This window comes from Galleria mellonella, unplaced genomic scaffold (genome assembly GCF_026898425.1).
Source record: "Galleria mellonella isolate WM207_F2 unplaced genomic scaffold, CSIRO_AGI_GalMel_v1 utg1914, whole genome shotgun sequence".
In the NCBI taxonomy this organism is placed as follows: Eukaryota; Metazoa; Arthropoda; class Insecta; order Lepidoptera; family Pyralidae; genus Galleria; species Galleria mellonella.
In genome coordinates this window covers 380815-394888 of record NW_026442030.1, presented here as the reverse complement: position 1 = coordinate 394888, position 14074 = coordinate 380815, and the positions used below count along the sequence as shown (strand labels likewise).

Sequence of the window (14074 nt, the reverse complement as noted above, 5' to 3'; positions counted from 1 at the left end):
ATTTACAATTTACATTACAAGGAATTACAAGTGTTTACAAGTATAACAGCCTAAATAATAGTCTAGAGCTAAATCCAAAGAGAGAAGATCGAGGTGTCAGTCAATCAAATCTTTTTAATGTATATATGTGTATATAGCAAGTACCTACTCTACTACAATACAATACTTTTTAAATTGATGCAATATGTTAAATCATTACAACGTCAAAGTCGCCAAAAAACCCTAGAATAAAGGATATTATTAGGATAATATTTTTAATATAAAATGATAATACGGAATGATTTCAAGCAGAAATTGGTCTCACATACCTTCATAATTTGAGTGGCATAATTAGCGCGACCGAAAATGAGTCGGTCTGGTGCCGGACTTAAATAACTTTGTACCTCGTTCGGATATCTCCGCCATTTACCGAGTAAGTCCGAGTGCTTATTTGTAAAGTCGCGTCGCGATGCAGATCGACGGCGTAGCGGTAGTCGCTTCGTAGCATCTGTAGAGCGTGGGTCTACGAAAAGTCTACGAAAATTAATCGTGTTACGTTTCTTCAGTAGAAACACCGTAACTATAAAGATTATGGACTTTTAATGTATATAAGTTTAACGAACATTTTAGTGCAATAATTTCTAATAATTGTATGTGTGATTGGATACTCATTGCAACAGGTAAGTAAAGAAATTATCAGAATATGATATATTTATTGGTTTCCAGTATACATAATAATATTGCAATGTATATAAATGTACGATATTGTTTATTTCGTATTTTTTTAGTATAAATATATTTTTATTAACTTTTTTGAATTATGTTATGAATTGTATGATTTATATAATGAGTGTTTACATTGATACTACAAATTACTATTATTCCTGTTAATTATGTCTCAATATCGTAAGATTAGTAGAAATTCTATTTTATGCATTTTACTTAACGTTTTGTTTTCGAATTAATTATGATCCGAGTGCTACTCGTAATTACTCGTATTTAAGTTTTCTTTCTTATGATTATCTACATCCCTAAGTTATTTTTGGTAATAAATAATATATTTGACAATATATAACATTTTGAAGTATGAGAGATTTTGCGTGTTTTGTATCTTAAGATGTACTGTTGCTTATTATTTTGATTTTTTTAAAAGGCTGTTACTTTGAGACTAAATTATTTGACTAAAATTATATATTTAGTGAAAAGTTAGTTAATTGGCATTTCATATTATCCAAGATCATTTAAATTTTTAATGCGACATTTTTTTTAATTTCTCATACTACTCTTGATCTTGATAGTTGAATGTACTCGTATTGTGTTAGTTTAGGGAATAATTTTTTTTTTGCAGTTTTTTATTCGTATTTCATTGAGAATGTTCAGTTTCTCTAGCGGAACACTCTTTTAAGATGATTATTTAAAGATGATTATGTATTTCTCATTTTGCCGATTATATTATAAGTATCGGATAATACTAATTCTTATTTTCAATTTTACCCTGTAATATATGTACAAATCATGATACCATCATTACCATTTCAGCTCTTAATTGTACACTGTTGACTGTAAGTCTTCCATATAAATTGTCAAGAATCATCTCGAACCAATTATATTTATTCAGTCATTGCAACATATTCGAAGTCGCTCCACCTAGTGGAAAGTTGTTCTCAGGGTTGCCAGAAACAACTTATGTTGAAACCTTTAAATCTATGTACAACCATACGTTTTACAAATACCAACACTGTCAAAAAGATTACCTAAAATTCTTCACGGCTATTACCTTTTTATCTAAACATTTCTTTGGATGTTTCATTTCTCCAATATTTCACGAACAGAATTTTACCCAAAATTACGAAAAAATGCCCAACATGGTAACGCCTGATTATCACAAACTGCGTTTTCTAGTACGAATTCACCACTCGAGAATCTTTTCTTCCCATCAGTTATCAATTCTTTGAAGATGATTCACAATCAGTGTAGTTTGTTATTAATCGAACATTAACGGTATTTTTGGTCCTTCTGCAAATATACTCACTTTGGATTCCATTACTCAGCAAACCACGAGAATGGAATTCTATTATGAGTACAATTATTTTGCATTTTATATTACTACATTTATTACTACTGTGTTTGTTTATACTACTAATTTTTTTTATACATTTACATATATTATTATTTTATAATACTACATTTGAGTATAAGCTACAATTTCTTTTGTCTTCACCATTTATGTCAGATATTCAAAGTTTGACTGGAAGAAATCTTTTTTTTTAGATGAGTCTGCCATTGTGCTCATTATTTTCTTAACCTTTCTTTGCATACTGGTGGAAATTTCCATCATAACATTGAATGCCCAAAAATTACATCAAAGAGCAATTTTACTTTAAGTTGATCGTGTCTGGATACCTTTTTAATGTCCATTGCAGAAAAAAAAAACCATAGCTGTCAAATTTATTTTTTAAACCATTTTTCCTTTAATTCTGAATATGAATTATATCACCTTGATTTATTTTACCAATAAAAAAAAAAAAAACATGCAAAGAAGAGTTAAGAACACTGTATCCTATATTTAAGACTTTACTGTACAATGAAGCGTTACAAACAAACAAACAATTAATTCAATAACTAATTTTCATTTTGTAAACATTGCCTTTTTATTTCGTATTTATAATTGAAAAATAAGGATAGGTTTTTTAATACTATTATGATATTATATCAACTATCAGTGCGATATGAATTAAACATATTTCTGAATACATTAGATACAAAAAATAGTATTTTTGTTAGTAGATAATTGGTGGAATTTAAAGTTTAATGTAATTGCAAGAAATACTTGTAATCCATGAGAATGTCATAAAGTAAAACCGATCAGACGGCTTATTACAAAGTTTTAGAAACTTGACTGGTTTAGACCACGTGACCTCGAACTAGTCTGTTTTGTTTATGATTTAAGCACATATTTGCAGAACATACTAATTAATCTGTATATATTCACATATAACATTATGTTTTAAGTATTGGTAATAAGTTCCTTTGTATTTTATAATAATCACATTTGTTTAACAATGGTAAATAATTTCTCATTGTCGATTGATAGAAGTACTATAGGAGGCTGCTAGCATTGTCTTGCTGGATTGCGATAAAAATGCATAAAGATGTTTCTACCATAATTGAACGTACCTATTTGGAACATAAATAATGTTCGTAAGTATAATATTTTAAAAATATATTGTCGTAATGTGATATTTTGACAAGTTTTTACAAATATGTTCCACTTTAAAAACAATAAAAGCATTTTATTCGGTACTATAAATTCTGACCTTTTGGAATAAGCAAATATCTATTGTTGGCTTTACATACCCTCCGGGTCATATTCTCTAGTATTACGGGCACTTGTGTTAATTAATTAGGCCCTTTGATGCTGCCGCCGGCATCCAGTCCTAACGAGATCTGTACTGAACAATACCTACCTTACTTTTTGTGCTATCTTGTAATTTTAGAGTCTGATATCTGCGGTGGGAATTATTTAAATGCATACGTAGGTTGTTAGAGCTACGTTTCATTATATAAGAACATTACCTTTCTGTGGAATCCATTTCAGAAAAAGTAATTGTCATATGTACATAACATAACATACAGATATATTTTACATTGTTAATTTCAATAATAAATTTTATAACATGAATTTTGTTATGTTTAATCAGATAAACTTGGAGCTTTTTTGTTTCATTATTTTTTAAATATTTGTACAAGTGGTATGTGTATTATGTTAATTTTATATATTATTATTTAATATATTAAAAAAAAAGGTTTTAAGAATATCTAGAAATTTCAAAGTACTTGCCTTAAATTTTATCTAAAAAAATACTCTAACATCTCAATGATTAATGATTCTCGTATTCGCGCATTATCAAGTTACAAGAAATCCTTTTACTAAGACAAAAACAAAATTAATTCACCGCTTGCGATCATTTTTGCGTATCGGCGTTGACGTTAATCGATTAAGCGATGACTTTCAACAAAAAAACTCCCCTCGTTTCTTTGGAAGCCAAGAGCGGTTTGTTGGCAGCATCGATTCGCGTCTACTATTGTTTGCATAACAAAAAACTTGCTTGTAACGTTGTGAACATTAATATAAAATGTCGGCCGCATGTGTCGCTGTCTGTTAATGCGGTTCTCTTTAAATTGACCGGCGAATACCTTGAATTTGTTAACAAATTAAAATAATGTACGTGCATTTATTTATAGTTTTACAGGCTTCAATCTGAAAACCTTGTATATAAGTATGTACCATAAATATAAGTCAATAATTCTAATTAATATATATTAGTGACCGATACTTCTCTGTCAGGAGGGTGGGATTGTTAATAATGGAGACTAAGGACCCAATTGCTAGCAATATACCCAAACAGGTCGACCTCCACGTGACCCCCTTGGAAACCATCGTGCTGAATTCCAAATGTATTCAACTCGATGGGTCATTGGTGGTTCAACTGACCTGTCTTTTCATTTTCACTTATCATCACTCACTGATGCCCGATAGCGCAGACGGGAATACTATTCCATCATCACCCATTAAAAAAAAACTCCTCTGTCAAGGTTTTTCCAAGAAATTACAGAATGAAGTTCTTCAAAAAAGGGGTAGAGGTTTGTTTAGGGTTGGCAACGCGCGTAATGTCCCTAGTATTACAGGCGTTCATGGACTATAGTAACCGCTTACCATCACGTGGGTTGTATACTTGTTTGCCATCTCAGTTGTATGAAAAAACCAACATGAGACTAATTCCTTTTAATTAAAAAAGAAGAAATAATATTGATATTATATAGACGCAATAAAAAGGTACAGTTGGATTTCACATTGATATTTATTACTTCCAATATAAATACTAAAGTAGCATTATTAATAAGTATTATTCTATAATAAGTGGGTATATTGATTGTCACATTCAATTTGATATCGATATTTTAACATTGACGGATTAACATTATCTTGGTGAGCACAATGATAGCAGGCTCACTCGTCATACTCGTCCACGGGCGCTACTTATAGATTACTGGTCTGAGTAACAATACTGTAATTGATCGTAATTTTTATTAATATAAAATTTGTGATAGTGATATGGATACAGAAAAAAGATTAATGTTTTTTCAACAAGTAAGCTCAATTCTTGTTTGAAAAATGCAACAATGTGTTTCTTGTCCATTCTTATCACTTAAAATAGCATTCTGAACTGAGTAGTAGCTTCATAAAAAAATACTTTTCAGTTGATTTTTTTTTTATTTATTTATAGTCATATTTTAAGTGGTATATGTAAATTAATAACATAATTTATAACTATTCCAAGCTAATTATCAGTTATGTTCATATAAAAATCCTTTTTGTCTACACACTTGCATTAATAACCCTAAATAAACAACTACAATTTCAAGAATCCTTTCCAGCTGTTGTTTATGTTAAGTACAATGCAACACCTGCTGTAAAGCTCTGGATCTAAGTAATTTTACACATGGAACTTAAAGGAGCTCATTATCCGGGTACTAAGTGGTACATTGCATTTAGTTGTGGATGAAGTTCAATTTCCTCAGTTTAAATAGCTAAGGGTATTTTATTGTTAAAAATGTCGTATGCATGCATTATAATTAAAAATGAAATGATTTCTAAAATCATCGAAGTGATTTATATGGTCTTTTTTTTGTTGATAATGGTGATCACATTCTGAAGTATCTAGAATCCTCTATAGGAGTAGCTTTGATGAGAAGACAAGATCCAAAAGTAATGGATTATTTTTACAAATAAAGAAACTAAGAGTATAGGTAGACTACTAGAGTATATAAATGTTCCATATATATTATAATAATAAAATGGAATATATTATAATATATATACGAATATTTAGGCTGCAACTGAAAGTCAATGTTTTGCTTTTAGGCAGAACTATCACTGAGCTGTGACCTATTTTAGTCACTGCGATACACATGGCGAAAACATATTTTTTTAGTATTTTCTTTTATCTTTTATGTTATTTCCTTTTATGTAACTCATTTATTAAATGGCAAAAGTTTTGTTAATTTATATGTATTATATATAACTCAAATATAGTGTTTATCTATCTATGTAATACACAAATACATGGTACTGGTCGAAGTGCTTTCAATAATGTCTATGTTGTTGTTTATATTCCATTACAATAATTTTATTTATTTTGGTTAGTTTAAGAATGGCCCATTGTCCAATGTTAGATTCCTGAAATACCTCTATGGCAACGGTCATGTTAGGTTATAGTTCTCGCATAATTCAGTTGACATGATTGGAGTGAACTTTAACTCAAAAAGCAAGGTTTTTACTAAAGATGTAGCCACTTACTGATTAATTTATATTTATTAGTCCGATTTATGGATAGGTTTTTTTTCTGCTTATAAAAAAGTTACGATTAATTTACTTACGTATGTATTTGCTGTACAATCGCGGCTTAAATATGGGCCAAGCCTTCTTTTACTGTGGATGTCGTAAGAGACGGCTAAGGGATCTTAATGGTAGGGGGATGGATAGCAGCCTCATTTTTAAAACATCACCAATAAGCTGAATTGTAGTTGCCAACCCGATTGTCAAACATGGCGACTATTGGCAAAACCCTCATTACGGAAGAGGCCTATATTCCGGAGTAGACAGTAAACGGCTGCATTGATGATATGATAATGTATTTATCTAACAACGTAAATAACGGAATCCAAACAAACCGATCTAAATATGGAAAGTATTAAAATGGGAGACTTTTATGCTTTTATTATTGAAAGAAGTTAAAATAGTTTCTTTCAATAATAAAAGTCTCCCTTCGTAATATGAAACTAATATAGAAGTAGTTAGTTGGCGATGTTGAGAAAGTTTAATAATAAAGTTAACGTTATATAAGGGTTGCTTTTTCTTAACAGAAATCGCGCCTTGTGCATTATGTATTATAATTTTGAAAAATATATTTCTTTTATGAAGAAAAGGAAACTATATTAATTGTATCAGTATTAAATATGTTTTTTTTTGCGTGGTTTAAATTATTAAACCTATACTTATTTCTGGGGAAAGTAGTTTATTTTCATAAACATACTTTGAGTATTCAATATGTAACAATTGTACCCGCTCATGTTATTCCTTATTATTATGAAAGCTACGTAGTGACACTTTGTTACAAATGCCAGCTACATATGCCACCGCTTGTCTGCGAGACGCATAATGCATGCTGCCTTCCTGACAATTTGTCTCCTGCAATTATAGAATACAACAGCTATACAAATTTTTATATTAAGGTATACAATATCAAAATTTTAATAAAGTAATATTACTTATACAACAATACCCGATGCAAAGCATTTTTATCAGACCATCGCAACGAGCCTCATCGAGGTACTGTTGATCCAACAGTTGGTAGCTACTTTCCTCAAAAGATAAGTAGCAATCCAAAGAGGTAATGCTAGCGGTGCTCTGCCTCGTTGTGGTGCGTTGGAAGACTGTTTAAAATTAGTTGTTAGTAATATTATTTTAAAAATGTATAAATTTTAATTATTATATGAGGGTTAATTTATAGAATTAATAATGGTAATAAGCTCCTACCAACATTTCTTGATTTTAAAAATGTCTATTTTATTCATAATAAAAAGTAATAAAACGTAATTTGAGTTAGACTAATAAAAATAATTATTTATTGTAAATAGGTAAACTAAAATGAGAAAAAAAGTAGATAATTGAAACAGCAACATATTTATTACGACTCAAAAATACTTTAAAAGTAACTAACGAAATTTATTACAATACGATATTTACTGTTGTTTTATAAGTATAATTTATATTTTTATACTATTGAAGATCTCTAACAATATCACGCCTTACATGGAAAGAGACAATTATTGTTTATAATAAAACCGTTCAGGTGCGAGCTAAACTCACACGGCGAGGGTTCCATGTATACTAATATAAGTATACATGCAAAATTATCTTTATTGCATTACTCATACGAATTAGACACCTTATTGTTATTATTATTGATATTACAATTAACTAAGTTTGTTTTTGGAAGTTTTTGGACAATTATTCAAAAACGGTGCTACTTAGAAACTTTGTTTTATTTTTTTCTGTAATATGCCTTAATAAACTGTAATTATTTTAGATATTTTACTTCACAAATTTCGGAACTGTCCCTCATTTCCGAAATTGGATAGTGTTTTTGTTTTATTTATTTATTTTATTCATACTTTACTATACCCACTAATAATAAATAAAGAAATATGACAGTATAAAGCAAAGTTCTGTTTGAACGAACCCTTTTTCTCATATTTTCGATCACATGTAAAAAACCACGCAGCAAAAAATAAATAAAAATTTGGTTAAATAAAGAAAAATCAATTTACTTCCATAGAGGATATTTTTGGTATCAAATTAGATGATGGACAATTCTAAATATGATTAACTACTTACACTTGGTTATTGAACTTTGTATATTTCTGGTGTCCCAGATTAATGTGTATCAGTAGCTTATATTGCCTTTTATTTTGTTATCAATATTTTCATAAATGTTAAAGTTAATTCTGATAAAAGAGAAAGTAAACGGTTTCTAGAATTGGCTCAAGTGAGAATTACGAGAAATAATTTCAATATCTGCCCGATTATTGTGAAATAATGAAGCTGGTAAATGGGTTGTCGTTAGGTTTGTCTTAATATTTAATTCTAAATAATGACAGTACAATATAAATACGAGTAAATGGTAGCTAGAAACTGTCATCTTTTTCGAATTTTAACAGTAGATTTTCTACAGATTTCTATTTTTGTTCTTTTTCCTATCATTTCTATTTTAGACTATAAAAAAATACTATAAAACTTCTCCTCTAAGTTTATTGTATTGGTGCCATGCAATACTTTAAAACCTAGAAGTGCAGTAAAGTTGTGTTGGGTACTACACGTAATACAAAGTGTGATAAAATGCTTGTACTTTTTATTACACTCTAAAACAATATTATAGTTATTTGTAAACATACATTGTATTTATACTGCTCGTAAAAAAGACTTTACACGTAATATTAATACCTACTTGTTGATTTAGTGGTAATTCACGATGAGTATACCTATAAACCACTTTGAACACTTCCACAAAATTAATTTTAATTGTAACATGACCGTTTTAACCCTGAGGCATTATTAAGAGTTCATTTACACATTTCAGAGTGTGCTTCTCGACTTCTAATCGTATACATGTAAAGTTATTATTAAAAAATGTTATGTATCAGAATACTATACTAATTGCTTAGTCCTGAAATAGATTGTACTGCCACTAAGTACAATACAACGTGGAATCAGTACTTGTTTTCATACATACAATTTATAGTGATCCTAATTATTTAGTATCAACATAGATTTCAATTCGCCTGTATATTTTATATATGTTACATCTAAAAATTTTTTTTTGATCAAATCTAGACCAATTTACTAATCTTTATTTATTATTTTCGAGAGAAAATTGGAAGGCAAAATTTCAAAATATCAGTGGCAAGTTGCAGACTCAATTCATAACAAAGCTTATTTGTTCACAGATCCCAGGAAAATGAAAGGAAATGAATCTAAAAGTGAGGGACCTGTATAGCAACTTACCGACGATATTAAGGCTGAACACGATGAAATTGATGAACGTGAAATAGATTGTGCTAGTGGCAGATGTAAATTGATTAACGATGGTACGAAAATTAGTGTGCGTGCTGACCGCAGTGCTAGCGCTGAAAATAATTGGCGCTTCGCTGCTGATGTGTCCAAGTGACCCTAACTGCGTTTGCGGCGGCACGCTCGCTATCGAACTCAATTGCAATATCGACGGTGAGTGCACCTAAATATTCACACCCTGTGACTACCTTTTACAGTTCCCCAAAATTGTTATAAATACAAAATCGCAGTATCTGCATTTTTATTTCCATTAATTGGAAAAGTTTCGTTTATACGCTAACATGTTAAAAAATCTCATTTTGATCTCAAATCTTATTAGGAATCAGCTAAGTAGTATGTGTGATATATTAACGTTATTTTTTAATTTCAGATCGAATCGTAAAAATCAACTTACTACCAAATACCTACATTAATATAAAATGTGAGAATACTACTAGTCTTGACTACAAGAAATTACCTAAATGTGCCAATAATATGAATTCATTCAAGTCAGTGAGTTTTAAAGACTGCCCATTACCTGCATCTTCATTTAAAGATGTTTTAACAAATATGGGAATATCCAAGACAATGGCGTTAATTTTCCAGAACGCGAAAAATCTTTCCGGTTACTTTGTTAGGAAACATTTTGAAGGATTACAAGACCTAACAAAATTATTATTGTCCTTCAATGGAATAACTCAATTACCAGATAACTTGTTTATGGATATAAATAAACTTACATGGTTAAATATAAGATCGAACAGTATTAATCTTTCTGAAGAGTTATTTAAACCTCTCGAAAGATTAGAGACTTTAGAGATTAGTCATAATCACATGACCAATATAACTTCAAATTTATTTTCACATTTAACTTTCTTGAGGAAGCTTTCATTATGGCAAAGCAACGTCACATGGTTCTCTAAAGATTTATTTACTGGAGTTGATGTGTTAGAAGAATTAGATTTAAGTTCAAACGGACTCAATGAACTTCCATGGTCAATATTCAAGCCCTTGAAGAAATTGAAGAAACTGACATTATTCTCAAATAAATTTTCAGCGTTGCCACAGAATTTGTTCAAATACAATAACGAGTTGGAAACAGTCGTTATTCTGAACAATGACGTAAAGCTAAAAGAGCTTCCGAAGTATTTATTTGGAAACTTACAGAATTTAAAGCAAATATATATACAGAGGTGTGGGTTGGAAAGTCTACCTTACGATGTTTTTGCGAATTCACCACAAATTACAAACATATCACTAGCATATAATGACATCACAAGATTGCCTGAATCTATTTTCAATGATCAAATAAATTTACTAGATTTAGATCTGAGTCATAATAAACTTGACTCTCTAGAAACGAAAATTTTTTCATCACTTGTAAGATTGGAGAGTCTTAATTTATGTCATAATCAATTAGTAGAAATTCATGGGTAAGAAATTATTTATATTTGTCAAGAAAATATATAATTATGTCTACTAAAATTTTTTAATGTTCAATCAATTTTTCACAGGCCTACATTTTCATCTCTACTGAGCTTAATATATTTAAATATGGAGAACAATAAGTTAAATACAATTTCATCTTATTTATTCAGCAACAATAAACAGAGAATGTCAATATCATTGGCATATAATCAACTAGATTTTGAACATAAAGAATTGAAACATAATAAATGGATAATAAAAAAAGAATCGCCTTTTGCTCATACTTATAATTTAAGATTATTGAATTTAAGTCACAACGAATTCAAAACTGTTTTTGTTGACTGGTGGATAAATGGACATGAAATTTTGGATATTAGTCATAATTACATAAAAACATTGTGGGTAAGTAAATATTATATACCTTATATTAAACATAAATAAATTAAAGAGTTTCAAATGTGTTTAAAATATAGATATTGTACTATGTGAAATTGATTCTCTACGAAAATCGTCTAAAGCCACTTTAAACAAATATAAGTATGCGATTTATTAAATAGGTTTCTCATAGTTAGTATTTTGATGACAAATAACGATGTGAAAATAGGATCCCTAAAAATATTTACTTAATTATAAATCTTCATTTAGATGTTATCCTCTGAATTATCCACTTTTATAAATTTATTGAAAATAATTAGCCTTTAGTCAATGTTCAATGAAGTGATCTACGGATTTAATTAATTTTTATGCCGTCCACTTTAATTAAACGCTGACAAAATTGTTGTTTTAATAAATATAAAAGATCGAAATGTATTAAAAATAATGGATGTTTTTTTTTATTTCAGAATGAAGAAAAGTCATCACCAGTATCAAACTCTAAAAACGAATATAAAGACTTTCTAAAGAAACCTTTAAAAGAAGTATGGATCGCTCACAATTCTTTGGACTGTGAATGTAGAAATTTCCATTTTATTGACTTTATCAAGGAGAATTCTAAAACAAAGGTACATATTTATATGACTCCGATTAGATCACTAATAACTCCTTTATATACTCCTATATATAATCACTGATCATTATATTTTTTACAGATACCGGATTTGGAAAACTTTAAATGTCCCTTATGGTCAAAAGAATCTTGTTATATGAGATTTGTAGTATTCATTTCTCTTATAATTTCCTTAGTATCAGTCTACATGGTTATGATAATTTTATTCGTGGTCTATAGAAAACAAATTAATATGATGGTAAAAAAGAAACTATGCGAAAGGAAAAATAATAAAACACATATGCCATCAAATGAAAATTTATCTGCGGAGAAGAGTAAAAATATTATTGTGAAGTATTGTGATGACGATGAAGAATTCATTTTAAAGGAAATGGTTCCAGGGTTGAGATGTCACAACTTAAAGTTGCATATGAACCCAATAAAGTTCCCAAACAATACACAGAATTTTATGAAGAACCTGACACTGTGTATTAAGGATACACATAAATATACAACTCTTGTAGTATTTTCTCCGAACTACTTAACGTCAACTTACAGTCACGTCAATATAAAGAAAATTCACGGAGAAATGTTGAAAGCGGAAAACACATTTTATGTTTTCGTTGATATTGGCCCAGAAAACTCTATATACGCATTCTTGAAAGAACAACGGAACGAGCGCACGTCAGTCGTGTGGAGTGAAGTTGATTTTTGGAATAAAATTCTAAGCATGCTTAGTGGGAATCAGAAGAAAAAGGTCGGTGTGGTCACCAAGAAGGCAGTTGATTCGAGAACAAAGTCGAAAATGTTCAAGTCTACCAAGACTAAGTTGCCATCAAATATTTCCTTCTCTAAATTGCCCGACTGGTCTCCTTTGTACAATATTAATCCTTTTTCGCACAGTCATGTTTAGTTATACTCTATATTTTTAATTTAGTGAGGCAAAGACTGACTTCTCACCCACGGTACGTAGTATATCTCACTTAATTTAAACTAATATGAAGTGTACAATTGTCATTATTTTAAAATGTACATTTAAATAGCTCAAACAATACTTTAAAAATTTGCACGCCTTCACAGAAGCAGAATGTATAAGGGCAATGTATATCATTATCACCTAAAAATTACCTACATTCTGACAAAATAAAAAAAATGTTTATTTCGAACCTTAATTATACGTAATAATTACGCTTTCTTTAACAGTTGTTTATCTTTTTGTATTTAGATAGATATAAAATAATGTTTAAATGTAAGTTTTGAGAAACAACTTGTAAAATTTTTACTCATATATTTTAACATGTAAAAAATAGGTTAAGTATATTTCATTGTTTGTAAAAATGGTAGTTAACACATTTTATGTAATTCGTTGTTCTGTGGGTAAACCTACTTATAATTTTGATCATTTGAACTTCAAAGAAGTCAATGTAATGTCATTTATGTGCATAATATAACCAATTGTATAATCCCTTTTGTTGATTTAATGTACATGTACATATTATTCTTAAAATATTAATACAAACCAATTAAGTTTCATGGAAACTGCATGTTGTTAAGAGTTGTAAACCGCAGCTTATAATAAAACGTATACTTTAACAAAGATTTTTTTTATTTGATCCTAATTATTTATTTTATTGAAGATAAAATGAAATAGTCACAATAATAGTAACCTTATGATATAATACAGATTTTAAATAGTACTGTTTATTTACACTCTCTAATATAATTTATGGAGTTTTACAGATCATGCTCACTTTTCTGATTCATAAAAAAAGTTATTACGTTTTAATCATTTTAAGTTATTATAAAGAACATTTAATGTGATGGCTTATGGTCTGACATGGATTTACGTTGACAAATATACAGTGCTGAAAACAGGTTAAGTACATAGTGATCGTTATCTCTCCCTTACATAAATCGATTGATGAAAGGTATCTATCTATTTTAAACATATGGCAATGTATAGTTTCTCCCCACACTAATGAAGACAATCGTAAAGTAAAATTTTAAAC

The 14074-nt window shown here is 29.3% G+C and overlaps 1 protein-coding gene across 1 annotated transcript; it reads left to right on the top strand.

Moving 5' to 3' along the window:
- Positions 1–451: 451 nt before the first annotated feature.
- On the top strand, positions 452–13654 carry LOC113519008 (protein toll-like). The gene is made up of 6 exons (XM_031907370.2): positions 452–659; positions 9550–9826; positions 10044–11085; positions 11167–11482; positions 11923–12081; positions 12169–13654. The coding sequence occupies exons 2-6, from the start codon at positions 9688–9690 to the stop codon at positions 12976–12978; spliced, it is 2466 nt and encodes an 821-aa protein (XP_031763230.1). The 5' UTR covers positions 452–659; positions 9550–9687; the 3' UTR covers positions 12979–13654.
- Positions 13655–14074: the final 420 nt, after the last annotated feature.

Coding starts and splice junctions, on each gene's coding strand:
- LOC113519008 (XM_031907370.2), top strand. CDS start 9,688: ATGGTACGAAAATTAGTGTGCGTGCTGACCGCAGTGCTAGCGCTGAAA. Junction 11,483..11,922: donor ATTACATAAAAACATTGTGG/GTAAGTAAATAT, acceptor TTTTTATTTCAG/AATGAAGAAAAGTCATCACC. Junction 12,082..12,168: donor AGGAGAATTCTAAAACAAAG/GTACATATTTAT, acceptor TATTTTTTACAG/ATACCGGATTTGGAAAACTT.